Genomic DNA, 19,611 nt, shown 5'->3' with positions numbered 1-19,611 from the left:
CACTCTCCTGGAAACAGAAGATGCGTGTGTGTTTGCGATGCCTTCAAGATTCATGGCTAAGATGAAATTTATTTTTATATTAAGAAAAATATCACAGTTTCTGTGTTAACTTAATTATGAGGAGTGTAATTTTTTTGTTCTCAAATTGAGTGTTCTCCCAGAAGACGCTGGAAGAACCTACAGTTCCCACTTCTCTCTCGATGTTTGCCAGTGCAGTTTGTACAGCTGCCAGTCCACTCTGCCAGTCCTGATTCTGTCTCATTTGATTGCACCAGCAGCTTTACAATCTACACCCCTGATTAAGTATCAAAAATGAATCAAACTGTCTTCACAAAATATGAAAAGACTGACCGATTGACTGACTGTACGATGCAATTCATCAAAGTGTCGATTAACATCATTTTGCAGCTATTTGCAGAAAGAAACTGCTCAGAGGTCCAGTTTCTCAAGTGTGAAAATTTGCTACTTTTCTTCAACACACGATAACAAACTCTTCTTCATCTTTGTGTTTTGAATTGTTGGTCAAGAAATTTGAAGATGTCACCTGTCAGCTTCACGAAGTTTATAAAAGCAACCATTTATGGAGTAATTAACAGAACAATTAGCTGACTCAAAATAATCATGTGAATATTGCTTGTTACTTTTTCTCTTTCAAAATAATTCTGTATCATAAAATAAAAAACATACAGCAAGATGTAAACCGAAAAACATGAATACAAACTCCAAACGCTTAATGCGAAATACTGAAGGACCACGATCGAAGAAGAAAGCGATTTGGGAGCAAATTGCTGTTTACAGTTACTGCTTGTGAAAGTCAAGTGCCTGAGTATGTGTGCACGGGTACGAATGTCGCGTAAACAGTACGACCTCAGAGGACGGCAGGGCACAGGTGGGCTGATCCAAAGGTTGAAGTTCGGCCGGGAAGGAAATGAGGATCTTAAGGACGCTCTGCAGACACGACTTCAAATTACAGCCTTTTCCAGATGAGCGACTGAACTCCAATCCAGTTTGTTCCACTGGAGTGAACAGCCATCCGTCTGCATCAAATATTCAAAGAATGGCGCCTGTATTCTGGCAGATGACTACTTCAATCTTCCTTCGTCACACTAATCTGCGATTTCTCATAATTTTCTTTTCTTTGTTGTATTTTTTTTCTTTTTTGGGGGGGGGCGGAGGTCTATCAAGCCTATCAAGCCCAGCCTTTCTTTCACTTGACTTTACATACAAAATAATGATGACAAAAAGTTTGAAACATGCGCTGAGCTTCACAGACAAAAAATGGAGACACTTGATCACGGCGAGTTGTGTCTCCTATCACATTGTTGCTTTCAGTCCTATAAATTACCCACGTTTTGCAGTGATCACCTGGACAAGCTGACAGGACGTGCCGGGGAGAATCCATCCACCGACAAGGCCTGCATGCTTTCTGAAGGACACGAGCTGTTCACTTAGCGAAGAGGGAAATTGAACATCTCTTTTTCATGGAGAAAATTGAGAGAGGGAGCGTGTGTGAAATGAGACAGGTGTGCGCGCGTGTGTGTCTTTCTGCTTTCGTGTGATGGTGATGCATTTGCCTGAGCGCAACGGTGACAGACACCAGATCACAGAAGCAGAGGCACAGTGACTAATGCCTGCATTGAGTGACTGACAGCGGCGAACACATCACTGCTTCTCATCTCCTGCATCTACGCCGATAAATCTCTTCTGTCTCATCTTAAAAGTGGAAGTGCCGCTGAGTGCAGGATTTAGAAGTTGTAGTTTAAGATCAATACTGAAGAAGAGAGTGATTTCTGAGGTATGCTGCTGAGCAGGTTGTGTCTTGCAGGCCTAATGGTTGCAGCATGCTGGAGGAAATGGTCCTCCCTGTGGTCAATTATATGGACAGTTGACATACGCTGATGTTAGAGCCCGAGTGAGCTGATGCATCTACTAATGTAATCATTAAAGCTAAATTTTGAGTCCTGCCGGCTCAAACTTTACGGACACTTCGTCCCCTTGACCTGCTTTTCCGACTCCTGTCGCATCGCACAGCCCAGGAAGACCGAGAACACTTCTAGACCTGCACTCCTTCCGCACGAATGATGTGACACTCTGACTTTTCAAGTGCTCTTTCAGATGACAGCTTGCGCTGGGATTTCTCCCGATCCCTTTCTTCAGTCCCTCCACACACAAATAATACATGGGCACAATCATATGTTAATGTGCAAGATGTCTGCCTTCACTGCAGAGTCATCAAAGTGGGAGTAGCTGCTCTGAGCTGAAGGAAGTTAAGATGGGACAGCTGGATCCATCGCAACCCTGTCTGCTTATTTTGAGAGAAAGAGAGAGGAGGGATGAAAAGAGAGAGAGAGAGGGTGAGTGGAGGAAAAGACAAAGAAGGGCAAGAGGAAGCCGGGTGAGAGAGAGAGTCGAGGAACAGATGGGAATAAGAGATTCAAATGTATTCCAGTCTCCATTAGAAACCACACACACAAGGTGGCGTTTTAATTAGCTGGTGTAATTATGGGTCAGTACTATTGTTTATCAGTTTGTCCGAGACTGTCCTCGCAAGAAAAATGAGAGTCGTTTCTGCAAATGTTTACATTCAGGCGACAAAGCCCTCCAGCGGCTGGAGGAATAATTACTCTCAACCGCTGGGAGCAGGGGAGGAAGTCAGGTGACGTTATTATGGTGCCACAAAGTCTGCAGAGGAAGAAGGTCGGGCGGGGGATGGGTCAGCAAGACACTGGACATGTCATTCTGTCCATACTGGATTCAGATCAGAAAACGGACCAGCGATACGCCAAACAGCCATCATCAAAACAGTGCGCATGCGTCGGTACGTGTGCAGGCTGTTACAGACGCCTTTAAAGAATTTCCCCTCGGGGATAAATAAAGAAGTTCTGATTCTGATACACTGGAGGACAGCTGACAACGAATGGTTTGTCCTCCATCACGTTCCTGATGCGTTCATTCGTTGTCTCCTGTGTGTGGCTGCAAAATTTCACTTCACTGACAGCAACTGCCATACATGGAGACAATTCAGAATGTAAAGAAAGTGAAAATGTGCTGGCCAGAAGCTTAGTTTGCAAAGAAAAGGTTTCAAACCATTAATTCTAAATATTAACTCCCGATACATACCAATAAGTAATCATGATTTTTGTTGTTTTTATGTCTTAATGACTATTTTTCCAACATATGCATTACTCCATTAATGTTTTATCTTAGCCGCCGTGTCTCTTAAAAGTCACCATTATATAACAGCACATATACTTCACTAATGCTGGATTATGCTGAATATGAACATAGCTGCAAAACGTCCACTTAGACGTGTGTCATTTGTTTTTTCCTGCAACATCTGCTCTTGTAGGAAATATTGTATAATACTCTGTTGTGGCTCCCGCTGCATCATTAACACTGTTATGGCTGCGTTTCAGCAAATCAAAGCATTTTAAGGCTAAAGTTAGTGATAAGAGTGTCGTCTTTAAAAAATACTTTAACACAAGATACAATGTGTACCTTATCTATATTTAATGAAAACTATTATTTTGACAGCGATGTCAGAGCACATCTAACATCGCTGTCAAAGTCCCGCCTACACATCGTTTACACTCACAAAAACCACTGAACTATTCAGTGGAGCACAAACGCACTTTTGTTTTAGCATCATACATGCATCATCTACATATGTGCATGCTCACCCTTTGTTTTGCAGTGATCCACAGCAATTATGGGGATAGATACACTCACTGCTAGCCTCTCTGTATCTGTGTTTCTCTGTCCGTTCTCCTCTCAGTCAGTCTCTGTGAAGTCATGTCGACTCGCTGTATTTAATGATATGACGGCTGCCTGTTTTAGACAGCAGAGACACGGCAATTAGGGGAATAAATAATAAGAAAGATAAACAAACATCAAGGGGGAGTCATGCGGTGGCAGAGCCTTAGAAAGCAGCTGGAAGCAGCAGTTAATGGGGCTTTATCTGCCTCTTTACTGTAGTCGACGCCTATTCCTCTACTCCTCTCCGGGGAAACACTATCACTGCCTCTCCTTTATTCTCTGTTTTGCACTCTCCTGTCGCTTTGTTTTTTTTCCTAACTTTTGCTCCCAAATTCCTTCCACTGTAACAGTTCCAGGCTTTCCCTCCTTCTCTCTGATTCCCCATTTTATCCTCCATCTCTTTCTGTCTTCCTTTCCCCTTCTGTCTGTGCATGCAGCCGTTGCGCCAGTGCTCACCGAGCAGTGCATTGGGTAAATTGGGTTGTGGACATGTGTTTGAGAAGAGTGGGTGGAAGAGAAAATAGGCGATAGACAATCCGGGGGGCTGAGCAGTCAGTGCAGCAGGGAGTAGGGCAGTCGTGTCAAAACCCTGACAGTCTGCCTGCCTCTCCGACAACAGTGGAGAGACTCTGGGAGGTGGAGGAGGAGGAGGAAGAGGAGCAGGAGGAGGGTCCGCACTGACGCTCTCTAACCCGCGATGACAGACTGCATCGATGCGGCTCTGACCCAGCGGGAGATCCCCCTCCACCTCGACTCTGTGTTCGATCAGCCGTCACTGAGGAGGCCCACTCGGCACTCGCAACAGCTTTCTCCCCTGACACCACAACACACACACAGGCAGCTCGGCAACCTGCTGGAGTAATAGTGGAGTGAGAGCCTAATGGCCAATGAGTGTCGGTGCTTTTATCAGATAGAGGAAGGCTTAATACTCAACCAGGGCTGGCTGATGACACGGCGGTTCAAGTGGATATGCAGGGGAAAAGCCTGAAAATGGACAGGAAATTACAATATAATGCAATCAAATACGGCAGCTCAACATTTAGCTCCTAACATCATGAAGAGCTTAAATCAAAAGTTTAGAGGTTGTACCTTGTGCTGTTTCAAATTCAAGTTTAGGTACTTTTTGTCCAAAAAGTTTCCCCTGCACTCAAAATGAAAGGAATGTTTCAAAATGAATGCTGAATGTTTGAGCTTCAAATAGTCCAAAAGCCAGTCCTGATCCAGCATACACAAGTGGGATGCAGAGACTTGGATCCTCCACTGCTCACACACTGACGATGGACTTTACAGTGAAGTAAGAGACCTCTTGCATCCAGCAGTTAAACTTGTGAAATGAAAAGTATTTTCATATTCATAACATCTGGATTTTTTTAACGAGGGATAAGTGCCATTTTAAGCTTTTTAATGTGGTAACTTCCCGTTCTTTCAATAAAGACCATGTCAGACGCACATCAGAGAACTTTCATGAATGTCCTGCTACACGTGCGGAGGGGATCTTTAAGTGTGCCTGTAAATTAAATTTTGATTGATGGAGAGCGTCCGGCAGGAAAGTCGAGTGCATCCCGAGCGAAGCAGGAAGCGTCCGAGCGAGGAGTGGGAGTAGCGTGAAGCCCGGATCATTGATCAGCAGCACGCCTTATTGGCTTCTTCTGAAGTCTTTATCACCACATCCCCTCCCACTTCCTCCACCCGCCTCGCCTCGTAAATTCAGAGCAGCTAATTGGACATGACTGCGTTTATGTTCCAGCTTCATAAATTTCTTTCTCTGAAGGGAGGGGATCGATTTTCCTCGAGCGCAGCCTGCCGTAGCAGGGGGAGTCTGTTCAAACGTTCCCCTTTCCTCGCCAACCCCACCTCACTTTTTTTTCCCTCTCCGCCATCCATCCTTTCATCCTCTCCCTCTAGACTAAACAGGTAATCTATAACTGACCTCTGCTGCGATCATGTGCTGAGCAGGAATTACACCAGTGGTTTTCACACATTTCAGTCAAACACCCCCCCACCACACACACACACACACACACGCACACACACACACACACACTCTCCTCTCATTAATAACAGAGCTGACGACATTCTTTAAACAAGCCAGGCCACCCAAGCTCATTATGTGTCATTATCTAATGGAAGTTGTTGACAGCAAATGTTTCAGATACATTTCCTGTGTCAGTCCTCTCATCCTCTTTTTTTTTTCCATCTCTTCCTCCAACTCTCTCTACTTTTTGTTGGGCATGTTCCAAAAGCTGTCAAAGGCAGAAAACACTTTGTCTACGGGACCTAAAGGGATTGTGGGTTTGGGGTCTGCCATTCTGCACACACTCACACAGATACAAGCTGTATATGCACACGCTAAATACACTCAGTGTCGGGAGGTCACTGTGTGTGTTTTCGGCCATGACCAAAAAAACAAAAAAACAAACAAAAAACAAAAAACAAAAAACGATGACCCGCAAAAAGACATCTTAAATTATTCAAAGCGAGAGAATGACCTTGATTGTCTTTGCAATCCACACCGTGTGTGTGTGTGTGTGTGTGTGTGTGTGTGTGTGTGTGTGTGTGCTATGCAGTGTAGGGGGTGTATGTGTGACCTCCCTGGTGTGTATGTGGGATGATTCATTATATTAGCACAGTTTGCTCAGTTTGAGTTAAATAGTGTGTCCTCTAATTTGCAGTTTTGTACTGGATAGAGGGAGTGTGTGTGTGTGTGTGTGTGTGTGCGCACATATGTGTGTGCGCATGTGTGTGTGTGTGAGAGAGTAAGCGCACGAGTAAATTATTTACACAGGATACAGTAAATGGCTGTTGCGTGCATGCCTGGCCGGCGCTCAGACCTGAGAGAATCTCTCTGATTGGCTGGTTTTAGTTGTGTCAAAAGTAGCCTGCACAGTCAGGCCCACTTTGAGCTACCTGCTCTCTGAAGTATGCACCGTATGCACAGGACCAAATAACTAAATAATGGAGCCTGGGAACATCCTGTTCTGCAGTCCAGACCTCAGAGGACCATGTTCATGAGCGCAGCAGAGTGTGTGTGTGTGTGTGTGTGTGTGTGGGTTACATGCCAGCTGTGTACAAATGCACTGCTTTTGCTGTCCTTTCAAACTGCAGGGGTAATTAATGTGCAACTTCCACAGGATTTTGTCACCCTGGCTGTTTGCAGTGATACTTTGTTTATGAGGAGGAGACACAATTTGTTAAAAAACTTCCTCGCTCACTTGTATAGTGGACAAGAAGTGGCTCACTTATGCAGTTTTCTGTCTTTATCTGGAGGACGTTGTGACTTCTGATTAAGATTCGAAATTGTTTTTCATGTCAACCACACTCGTTGTGCGTCCCTGGACTGTGACGACATACATTTTTTGCATATTCTTGTTCAAAAAGTTCAAAAAAAAAAAAAAGTACATGTGGGGTATCAGACCAAAAAACTGCTACGTTCAGACCAACTGGATGAAAACGCTGCCTTCTCATTCGCTGCAGTTCAGTGTGACAACATCCAGCAGGAAGCTGGCCAATCACATGTGTGAGACCAGGTATCCCTGACAGATTACTCTGTGACTTTGCAGCGTACTTCACAGCTCCACTGTTTACCTTGCAGTGAAAATTCTCCCTCCAGCCCAACAGAAACTCCCACCAACTTAACTGCTTCTGTTTTTGGATCTGAACACCCACCAAGTCACTGAAATGTTGTCATGATGAGAGTCCAGCTCAGGTTTTCACCACTAATTCTGCGTCCACAGCGGCGAGAGGCGAGGCCAGATGTTTTCGGGTTGTCCGAACATGATACCTCATGTTATCGTTGTATAAATAACATATGCTGAATGTTATCATCCATGAATAGATGCACTCTCAATAGTCACTGACCACTGTGATGGGTCACCCTTATTAATTCATCCACACTGGACACATTTTACTGGCATTTGGCACTTGGTGGGTGGTAATTTAAGACTCTGCACGCCAGCATTGTAATATTCATGCAGCGTGATGCAGCATGAATGATGCAGAATGGCTGACATCGCTCTAAACGAAGCATCCATGTCACTGCATCTTAAGGCTCCTTCCACTAAAGAGAGGCTGAACTCGCTCCATCCGGCCCTGATTGTCCTGAGATCACTGTGCTGGATATTAGAGTGTAATCTCCCCGCGGAGTCTTTACTGCTGCTGAATGTGTTTTAATGAACACTACGGCAGAGAGTAACACCTGGGGAGAGGGGAAATTGGGCGTGAGTTGGAGGGGAGGACGTTATTATACATCCTCTTCTTATTTAAGATATGAACGAGGAGGAAGGAGAAGTAAAGGGAGTTGGGAGGAATGAAAAAGTGATGAGGAGACAGAAACTCTGGGACAGCATGGAGGTTTGGTGGGAGGCTCTTCCTGTTGTGCGGTCCCCCACGGGATGTGGATCTCGTAGGATCTTTATGTCTGTTGCGTGTGCATATATCAGAATGAAACTTCGCAGTGGGGAACGGAATTCACTCTGAGACAACGTGTGCCCGCGAACTTTTGAACCTCTAGTGTGTTACTACAAATTATCACCCCAACACATTTTGGGAACCCGCGGGCCTCCTTTCTGCACACACACACACACAATTACTTTACATGCTTTCTCTCATTTACTTCGCTGCATGTCCTCTCGTTTAAATGATGTGCAGAAAGTCCCCTAAAAGTCACCAAAAGTTAGACGAGCGCATACCAACAGATACACACACACACACACGCGCTAATACAAAACACACATACAACTGTAATGTTCCTGTACAGCCATGTGTGTATTAGTGTCTAATTCCGGTGAGGCCGAGGAGGGGAGGATGCCCCGGGAAGAGGAGCTGAGCTGGGATCAGCGAGAGGACAGGGGTTAATATAATTATCCCGCTAAAACCTTGAGACTGAGAGAACATCATTAGTCATAGCGAGAAGAGAGCCGCCCGAGGAGAGGAGGTGAGAAGAGAGGAACAGAGGAGGGGAGGAGGGGGAAGGAGGGAAGGAGAGCTTCAAAACACAACAGTGCAGTTAGCAAGACAATTAGCACAAGGACTAAAACTTGAGGGTCTTCGTTAAAAAAAACAAAAAAAAGCAAAAACCGAAAGGACAGTGTTTACTGGTGCTCTGAGCTACAGCAGAAAGTGCTTCACTTGTTCAGTAATTACGATATTTTTCTTAATAATCTCAATATGTATTAATTACTTCTGGTGAAATTAGATTTATATTTAATGATGCTTTAAGGCCCAGCCACTGTTTTGAAAATAATGAAATGACCTCCGCTTTGTGCAGAATCAAAATGAAGCTGCAGTTGTAGTTATTGAACTTAAGAATAATTATTATTATTAATAATAAAGCACAAGTCTTCAAAGATGAGAAGACTACAGCAGGTGAACTTACAGGGAAAAATATATACTGTATGTAATATTCTTAAACGTGGGTGACTTTGAACTTTGGCTGGAATTATTCTTTTTTATTATTTTTGAACCTCGCAATCATTTTCTTGTTTGGTCCATAAAATGTCAGAAGAATAAAAGTGTCCATCAAAATTTAAAAAAATATATATTTTTTTAAAAAATCCATGTTTAAAAGTAATCCCTGAGGCCCTTACAGGACACAGAGTGTGAGACACAGGTGACATCACTGTCTCTGTCACCTGCTCGCTGTGTCATGGACGTATGAAGAGGGCGGGGCCGAGCCGCACACACCTGCAGAGCAGAGAGGAGCAGGATGAGGACTGTGCTTCAGCTGCACTTTCAGAAGGGCTGTGCTGAGTGTTTATCTGTGCCCTACAGTCAGAAAGTAGCATTTATCCACTGCTTTGTTCGCTAACACCACTCCCTCTCTTCATTCACTCTCCAGCTCGCTCGCTCGCTCGCTCTCGATCGTTTTGCCGGGTAGGAGGGACCAATTTTAAGTGGTGTTTACAAACAGCAACTGACAAATCCTGCATTAGCTGCCTTTACACAACTTTAAACAATCACACCCAAAGGTCCACTTGTCACAGGGGCCTTCGATCAGACCACATGGTCTTCGTCAGGGAACCGTCAGCTCTTACGAAAGCCTTCTCAAAAGTTGAGATTGTTAATGACAGTGCTATAATTTACTGCAGTTTGTCACTTTGCTGCTACACAGTCCTTTGAGTTGTTCTACTCGTAGGTTGCTCATTAATTAGCACTTCCTGCTTGCGTTCCCTAATCGTTCTGCTAACTTAAGATGTTGTGCTTTATTCCAAAGTTTCACCAAACTAAACAGCCATCGGCAAAAACATCACTTGCTTGTCTTGTTACAAAAACTTGGACTAAAAACTTGCAGACTCGACCCTCCACGCCCCGCGACGAGACAGCACTGTGGTAAAAGTGAGAGTCTCTGACATCAAAAACTGACTGATCACAGTATGAGCTCGTGTTTTTCTCATTAACAGACACATGGGCTCACTTTTTGTCGCTCACGCTCAGACTGCAATCGATGAGCCGCTCATCCGTCTGCACCTCCATGGTGGTAATGACGATGACGACTCCGGTGTGTTTTTGAACACACCGTGCCTGTAATAATGCTATGCTAATTAATGTGGCTGACTGAGAACAAACCATCTTTCCAAGGACACCCTCCCTCTGCCTCATGTTCTCCCACTTACAATTCCCAGCATGCTTTTCAGCTTTAAAGCACGCTTGCGGTATCAAGAGATTCCCCTCTCACCAGATGCTGGGTAAGGCACAGCACAGGCGCTAGTGGGGCGAATTCTTTATTGTATTTGTAAATTTAAAAGGATATTTATGGGATGAGTACGAGGGGAGGGTTGAGAAGGTGATGGAGGAAAAGAAAAATCTATTGAAGTGGGAGGAGATGAAAAAAAGACGTTTGTCTGTGAAACAAAAGACGGGGAATGAAAGGAAAACAGGCGAAATCGCTGACTTTAACTTTCTTCCCTTCTGAGGGGAAATAAACTGTGATTATCAAATCAGTTACAACCACCGTGTCATAAATCATCGCATATGAGAGGAACAATGACACATTCCTCATTGCGGTCCTTTGGCTTTCTGCATGCCTTTCTTTTCTGGGGAGTGCTCATGAATGATTTAAAAAGTGATCCGTTTCCGAGCCTCGGCTGCCTTGGAGGGAGATAACCCGGAGAAGGAGGAGTCCGGGCGGGGTGGGAGGATCCATGCATGAAGGTTTCCTGTCTTCGGCGAGAACACACGAGCCATCGCTTCTGCGTTTTCCTCATCGCACATCAAACACGGGTGGTATATTTCATTCATGAGGAAACGTGCAAAGCGGTTTTCTCATGAAACAGAATAGTTTTCAACCGCGGGTGGAATATGCAGAGACTCTGGGTGGGTACACTGTGTTATTCTGCTCTGTGGTGGCCGTGTGAACTGGAGAATAATATTTACAGAGCATCACACCTCACATCATTCATCACAAAATCACACACCCCAGCTAGTCCCATGAAACTAGGAGTTAATCCATCATCTGCCTCCCTCTTTTCTTTCACTCCCTCTCCCCCTGATCCAGGCTTATACCTCCCATCCTCTCACCTTCACTCTGCAAAGGACATGAAAAGAAAACTTTGGTGCAATTCAGAAATAGTGGTGACAGTCTCCAACATCAAAGTCACCCTACATGGATAGCAAAAGACACAAAGGGACTGGAGGCTACAAAAACGGAGCACAGGAGGGGCATCTGCTTTTCCTTGCTCTTGTTCGGTGGAGGAGATGGACACGCAGATGCCTCGAGGGCTCAGAGATCCCTCACTATCTGCCCTGTCATCCTCATTCAAACGCGCAGTACAACAATAAACCTTCAGTCGGATTTAGCCACTGCAAGAGTCTAATTAGTCCGATCCCTCAGGAGGCAGCGTGGCTGCACAAATGCAGATCAGGGATACTGAAGGTTTGTGATTTCCAAGTCTAAATGAGTGTTTTGAAGCTCCGTTTTTTGTTTTTGGCTGGATGCTTTGCATAAATGATCAGTCGCCTGTTTAGTTCCATATTCGACTGGTTTGGTTTGCTCTTTCCTCTTCCCATTTCTGTTACTGCGAGTAGCATCACACTCCACTTCAGTCAGGCTCATTTTTTTTCTTTTTTTTTAAAAAAGGAACAAAATTGGACAGAATATGTACTATAAAAATACACAGATAGCATCTAACCTTTCCTCATGAAAACCTGACAACTACATTACCCACAGTGCAACGCACAGTGCGGTCATTCAAACCAGAAAACATCCCAGCTGTGTCGGAGGACACTTGTTGTTTGCGGTACCAGTGAGACAATGAAATAAGATCCCGGAAGTCCAGCTGGAGTAAGAGAGTAATGCGTTTAAAGGCTTATCAGATGCCAAAACACAGCACTGAACGGCTCGTAGTTCTCACAAACAGGATTTTACAGCTCTGGAACGTTATCAGAAATCATACGTAAGAAACCATTTGTTTTGTTCCACCTTTACTTGGTTAAGTTTCTATTTTATTTGTTGTAGAGATATAATACTGGCTTGAATAAATCATAATAAAACTGGTTCAGATGCGGCTCCATATGGGCTAAGAGCAAGTTACCTTTTTACGCCATTTACATCTGGATAAGGAAAAATAATGTCAATATAAGGTGTCACTCAAGAGAAAACTCTGCCCAGCAAGGTGAGGGATCACTTAACTCTGTCTCCTCCTGCTTGGATACACAAGCCCAGGTAAAGCTGGAGGTCATCCCTAACTTAATGGGATTTCCAAACGAACAACACCTGTCTACGGCATTAACCTGAGATGAACCACGTTGTTTACAAGCCCATCGGTCCCGCCTAAATAATGTGTATGTTGAGATGTGATCACAGTGCTGTCAGAACTGAGATAATAGCAAGGACGCACATTGAAATCAAATGTAAATGCAAAGGCCTACAAAACAGGAAAATAAGCCAGTAACACCCACAGAAACATAAAAAGCTGTCTGTCCTCCACTCTCTGCAACATGTTGAGGGACACCAGTGAAGTTTTCTCTGCCAGTCTGTGAGGAGCTGCAGAGCTTAAACCTCTCAGCACATTAGCAGAGTCAGCAGGGGGGCCAGGATGGCTCCGAAAGGAGCACAGACACACGGTGGATAAATGAGTCAAGCAGGCATGAAACAACATGACCATGTAAAAAAAACCAAAACACTCTGAACATCATTAGCATTCATAAGGCTTGTTTTTCTGGCAGGTCTGCTCTTAACTCATTTTCACTACCAAAAAATAATTAGCTGTTGGAAAGGAAAGAGGATTTTAAACAAGACTGGACCCATCTTTCTTTGACATGTTTCACTCATTCATTCATTGGTTAAAGCCCACAGAAATAAAGCACTCCATGACTATTAGCAGAAGTAGTAGTAGTAGTGGTGGTGGTGGTATTAATATTATCAGTGCTCATTTCTCATTTTTAACCAGGTGCTCGCCAGCTGTGCAGGTGACGATGTTGGTTCCTCAAAGTTCTGACAATTCTTTCTTCAGTGTTTGGTCAGTGGTTTGCGGAAGCAATCAGGAAAAAAATAATTTCCAAAAAATACAATTTAAACAGTATTGATTGAAGTCTTGAATGCCAAAAACTGGACAAATTTTAACAAAAAACTGACAACATTTAACATAACATAAATTTATCAATGGAAAGATGAATGGAAATGGTGACTTGAAGCACCATCAAATGTTGTACAAGTGCTAAACATCCTGCTCAGCTGACTGACGCTGGGGACCAAGAGACACTCACAGTGCATACTTGGCTACTTTTAAATGTCATTCTTCCTCCGTCAGCCAATCAAATCAAATTTAGAGGTCACGGAGAGGAGGGCCTGGCGCTGCAGCGATTACCAGCGAGGAGAGAAAAACGATGCAGACGTCGCCTTCCTCCTCATCCCGCTCCGTCTCCTCCTTTCTGTCTTGGCTCTAATCCACTTAGTTGGCTCTTCCTGAGCTTACAGCCTTTCCTTTATTCCATTATAAAGACCCAACTTACGACCTGCTGTTTATTTCATTAAAAGGGTCCAATCCATGACCCCACGTCTAATCCATAATGCAGACTACAGCCTGGCCATGGCCCTCCACAGTCCACACCGCAGTCCAGCGAGGGAGGCTGACAGATGGGACAGAGGGAACAGGGACGGAGAGATGGAGCTCCAATGAATGAGGGGGAATTTGAGAGCTCCACTTATGAGTAAAGCTTCCCGGTGAATGTGATTTCACTGATGTAAATGATGATAGAGTTGAGGCTTCGCTACTCTATCTTTGATGGTTGGAGATGGCCTCCACATGGCCCATCAGTGATATGGAAATGGCCACATCTAAAGGTTGAATATAGCCTGTAAAATGAGCATAAAGCCCGAGGCTTTCGAAACCCCAAACACCTTGGCTTAAAGTTTAGATTGTAGTCAGTGCTGTAGCTCATTACAGATAACCTTGGGAGAACTCTGCAACACAAAGTGAACTGATGCTGAAATATATAATAATATTCCATCAACTCTGTCCAACTTGACTTTGCCTTCACTTCCTCTGTTTGACCTTCTCCCCTCTTCAACATCCTTGCTCCACCTCTGGCTGCCCTCCGCCCTCAATGTCCTTTCACAGCTCGCTCAAGATCCAGTTTGCTGAGTGTTTTCATCCACAATCTAAATTCACAGCCCACCTTCCATCAAACTTGGCTTCCCTGCGTTTGCACTTAACGGCCTATCAGGTTACGTATTTATTGATAAAGCAGCACTATTTATCCCTGAGTACCTGACTTCCCGCATACCTGCGCCAGCTCTTTAGAGGCCGGCCAGTCACTCTGACAATGCAGCGTCAGATAAAAGAGAGACGTGCCACAGAGGTAACATCCTACAAGCGGGGGGGAGGCTTGTTTTTGCTGTCTCAACGCAGGTCATTAAGAACATTTAACCAATAATAATTACTTTTAACCGGGTTCAGCCAGAGGGCCATAGCTAGAGACCTGGGGACATACAATACGGCCAGGAAGTGACTACAACCCTCTCTCCATCAATAACACCAGCATATCTCATTACGATGGCGACCTGCGGTACACTGCCACTCGGTCTTGATCATATAAAACCCATTTCAGTGCGCCGTCCCCGCCGGGGCACCAGCGGAGTGGAATATTCATTATTCAAATTTTAAGCATTGGAAATCCCAATATGTTACTAAGGCCAGATGAGATGAGATGAAATAGCTTAGCCTTTTGTCCAGGGAACATTGACTAATCGTCTCGCTCCCCAAAATCAATTTCCCAGCCGTAAGCATCAGACACTTCTGATTGTACTGTACTGTTGAAGACCCCTACCACTACCACCTAATACTCCTGCTGGCTGCCCAGAATAACTTATTGATTAGTGATTATGTTACGGGAGGTGTGGGTGGCCCGGGGGCGGAAGAAGGACCCGCCTCAGTCATCTCCACATGCTAAATTTGGATCCTCTGTTACCAGATCCAGCCCATACTGACACTATCGCAAGCTGTCACCGGCCACCAGCCCTGCTCTCCGAATGAGAAGAGAAATTACGGAAAGCATTCAGGAAGCATAAATATGAAGTGAAATGTTCGAGAGCTTCCAGTGAAGGCTGTGTTTCAAGCAAAGCGGCACAGCGGGGAATTCGAGACGGGTGATAAATTCTTAAATACGGTGCACTCGAGGACTACTAAATAAAGAAATGAGCACAAATACATTTCAAAACAGGGATGGTTGATTATTAAATTTGCTGGTTGTGTTGGAGCTTCTGGCATGTTGATGGACTGGTTCACCCCGCGGGATACTGGGCTGATTTCTCCCTCTCTCTGGCTGTGATCAATACCTGCAGGCCCTTTCTATAGTGCCAAAGGGTGTGTGTGTGTGTGTGTGTGTGTGTGTGCTGTGTCAGCATCCACTCAGGACCCCCCACCCCCCACAGCCACACACACCATAGCTCGACTCCACACACACACACAAACACATGTAACGGCCACATAGGCCAACGCCCCTCTCTTTTCAGTTTCCCCTTCTCACCCACCACCCCCCATCACACACACCCACGGGAACACAAATTCACACCTCCTTCCTCCCATTCCACACCATCCCAACAAGGATGTTAAATACCATTCAAATGTCAGCCTGCCGTATTGATTGGAATGATAATTCTGAAAGGTAGGAGGGATGGCTTGTTGATGCTAAGCAGGCGCGTGACGGCCCGAGCATCCTTCACTGTCACAAAGTTGCCTTGTAAGGGTTCCCGGCTCTCCCGGCAGAATGTGGATGGCGGTTTACGTTAGACCACCGAGGCCATGTGTTTCTGTCATTAATCATTGTCCTCGCGGGCTGGCGACAGGACTCATGTTAAGAGAGAGAGAGAGATGGGGTCACTTTAAACGCCCTCAGATCAGAGAGGCTGTGTGTCAGCATGTGTGTGTGGATGAACGTCAGACCAGAGGGTCTATGTTCATCACCAGATGGTTTTCCTTTGTATGACATGATTTGTTATTGGCGCCTATTAGCTTGGTGTCATTTTGACATATTTCACATTAATGTGCAACATTTATCTACAACCTCCACACGAGTGGAGCTTCTCATCTGCAGCTCGAAGCGGGATGCCACCATCGAAGGAGATGTGGGGAGAGTGAACCAGCTAAATTACTTCTTTAACAGGGTGGACCACCCCGACTCACTCTCAGCTCAGAAGGTTTCATTACAGAAAGTTCATGAAACCAAAACAGTCAAACATTCTGTCACTGTGCTATTTATGAATAATTTGTTTGGCGGGAACCCACTGGAACCTCCTCAACGACCCAACTCTGATGTCTGCTCATTTCCTCATTTCGTAAATTTTTCAAAATGTGAACACAAACCTCGTGTTAGATTATATTGCAGTGTTCCATTTTGTCCCAAGTGAATTCAGTTTTTCTGTTGAAAGGAAGCAGATATGTATTGTTTATTTAAAAAGGTGCATCCCTAATAAATTGAACTTTGACCCTCACCTGGCAGGTACCTCGATGTTGGAGATGGCATAGAAGTACTTGAGCAGGTTGTCTCTCTGGACATAGGTACCTCCGAGGGCGGGCCTGAGAAGCCTCAGCCTAAGGTTGGTGAAGGTGAAGAAGTCCCTCAGTCCCTTCATACTTTCCATACGAGTGTACAGATTGTCCATGTTCTGTAGCCGCGGTCCGGCAAACACAGCAAAGCGCGCCCGCACCTCGAACTTCACGTTCTTCTCGTTCTTGGAGCCGACCCAGCGTGAGTATTGCTCAGTGCAGAGGACCCGTGTGATGTTGGCGGGCGAAAGGTCGCGCACACGTTTGGGTGGCATGTTGAAGGCGTCCATGCAGTCGTCAGCGTAGAACTGGTAGGGCTGCCAGGAGCGCCCGTGGTCCATGGACTTATCCAAAACCATGATAGTGGGCCGGCCATACTCGAAGGTGATCTGGATGTCGTCTGTGAGCTCCAGGCTCTTGTTCCAGGACATGGTGATGTTGGCCAGCAGGGGCTCTGGGTGGCGTCTCCATGTGACTGTCTGCCAGTAGGTGATTAGGCCGTTACGCTCACGATCCTGCATTAGCTGAGGAGGGTGGGCCAGGTCTGGGTTCGAAGCATCACACTCGTCACTGCACAGGTACGGGTTCTCCTAAAAGAGAGTTGAAAGCAGAGCAGCAATACAGGGTTGAGAATTAATCTAATAATACTAACCTTTGGATAGTAATACTGTAATCAAGTATATCTAAACAAGTCACATACACAGGGACAAATTAACCTACAAAGGGGCTCTGGGGCAAAGTTAAGATTTGGGCTTCAACTCCCAGATCCCTTCCCTCTTTGTGCATGTGTTGTATTTAAGTTCCCGTCAGATGCAAACACAAACAGTCTATGCAGTTTCCTTATCTTCTACCCAGACCCACACTGCCAGAATTTTAACTGACCCCAGGTCAGCTTGGTTAGTAGCAAACAAACTGAAGACGCCAATACAAACATATGCACATGATGTTGCACCTGATTGCAGAGAACGTGAAGTAATGAAATTGCTCCCACTGGCAGATGCAGACATGCTTTGCTTTTCAGAATGTACACAGTCACTGTGATGACTGTGATATGCTTATTATTATTATATATCAAGCATTAATAATAAACATAATGAATTGATGAATGAAAGGAGCTAAAGACACAAGACTGGTTAAAAGAGCAGGTGCCACCATAATTCCATCATTATTTCACTTCAGCATGTGCCCTCAAACATTTGCAATCAAATTACTACAAAGCAACTGCCACACAGTGAACACCACGGGGTCCACGGGGTCCACGGGGTCCACAGGACACTTGTCCATTTGGTAATCCAGCCTGACACTTGCTTCAAAAACGTAATCTAATGTAATGTCGAGATGTAATTTAGGATAAAATGTCTGAACTGCAATGTCGCCTCTCAGTTTCCTTACAGGTAAAGTAGGAAGTTCCCCTTTTGTGTGGTCATACAGCTGTACAGATACCGTCCGTGACTCAAACAAACCCACTTTGTTCCTACACAGGGTGGTGTGTATCGAAATGAGGAGAGCCTTCGACTCCTCTCCAAGAGGGACACAGAGCTTAAAAGTAAACTTGCAAAACAACACAACAGGAAGTGTGAAGGTCAAGAGGATCGTGCATCATCTCCGTCTTTGCATAGACAGCAAAGTGCCGCTGCACTTTTAACTCCAGAGAATTGATCCTCCACTGCTGGTGATGCCAAGACTTTCAAGCTGCGGCGGCACCTCTTCAGAACTCAGAAGTCAACGGGATTATTCACAGTCCTCACAGAGGAGGCTTTTTTCTTTACCTGCAATAAGAATACGTGTCTTTCACTCTCTGTTTGGAGAGTTTGGCTGCTCGTCGTCCTCTGCCAGGAAGACAAATTCATTATCTGCTCATTCAGATTCCTACATTTCCATGTTCCAAAGAATGTGGGCTCCCGTGACCCACATCGGGAGTTTTCACAGCCCTCCACCAAACTTCAGATAACTTTAATTTCCAGTTCCCCAAATCCCTGATTCCACAGTCGCTGGCCCGTCATATTGAGACATTTGCAGACGTTTCAATAAAATTGATGCAGCTTACTGTTGTAAGCCAGTTGTCTGACATCCACGTCGCCACAGAAGTTAAATATTTGCACAAAGAAATCCCAGAGATCCTCACAGTCGTCTCTCTTGGTGCTTAATTTGCAAAATGCAGCTGTAATTTTGTTTAGCTTGTATCACGTTCAGGAGGCTCCACATGCCCCCAGGATGTACTAATTACACTGATAAGGGGGTTATTATTTTCCCCACTACTGTGTCAAAGGGGTCATTATTTGTATTATTTGCTCAAGTATTCACTTAATCACTCACAGCCACTGGCTTTCTTCATCATTACTGTGCACATTTGTGGCTTTACTTGAAAATCCAAGCCTCCAGAACTGTCATTTCCATCTAATAACCAATTAATTTTTCTAAAAAATCCAAACGTTTTCTGCTGCCAGTACCATAAATTTATAATTTCTGCAGGTTAATAATTACCTGCTGATGTTTGTGACTGTGATTCCAACCTGCTCTTCCGTTTCTTTATTAGCTGAGTAAATTTAATCAACAAAGTTATCTTTCTTTTCTTAATGGGAATCCAATAGTCTCTCTGAATTTTACTGCTTAATAAGCTCCTGACAGAGTGCAGAGTGTGTCTTAAAATATCCTCTTTTTTCTTCCACCTCCTCCTCGTCTTCCTCCCCTCCCCTTTCCTCTTCTGTTTGGTTCCTTTTCTTGTTTTTGTTCTTAGTGTTACTACTACTTCTAATTATAATGTTTTAAGAGTGCAACCAGCTCGCGTTGAAATGCTGCTTGGTAAGGTAATCAAAAATTATGTTGACAACAGTAACTACAGAAGAAAAGCAGGTTTATTTCAGTGATTATT

At 44.7% G+C, this 19,611-nt stretch overlaps 1 protein-coding gene across 1 annotated transcript in view; it reads right to left on the bottom strand.

Moving 5' to 3' along the window:
* ntng2b (netrin g2b) overlaps positions 1–19,611 on the bottom strand; it is a 59,216-nt gene that overhangs the window by 28,978 nt on the left and 10,627 nt on the right. The window contains 1 exon segment of the mRNA XM_046374634.1: positions 16,686–17,329. Within this exon segment, the coding sequence (XP_046230590.1) occupies positions 16,686–17,329 (644 nt within the window).

Source organism: Scatophagus argus, chromosome 20 (genome assembly GCF_020382885.2).
Source record: "Scatophagus argus isolate fScaArg1 chromosome 20, fScaArg1.pri, whole genome shotgun sequence".
Classification (NCBI taxonomy): domain Eukaryota; kingdom Metazoa; phylum Chordata; class Actinopteri; family Scatophagidae; genus Scatophagus; species Scatophagus argus.
This window is presented reverse-complemented; position numbering and strand designations above follow the sequence as displayed.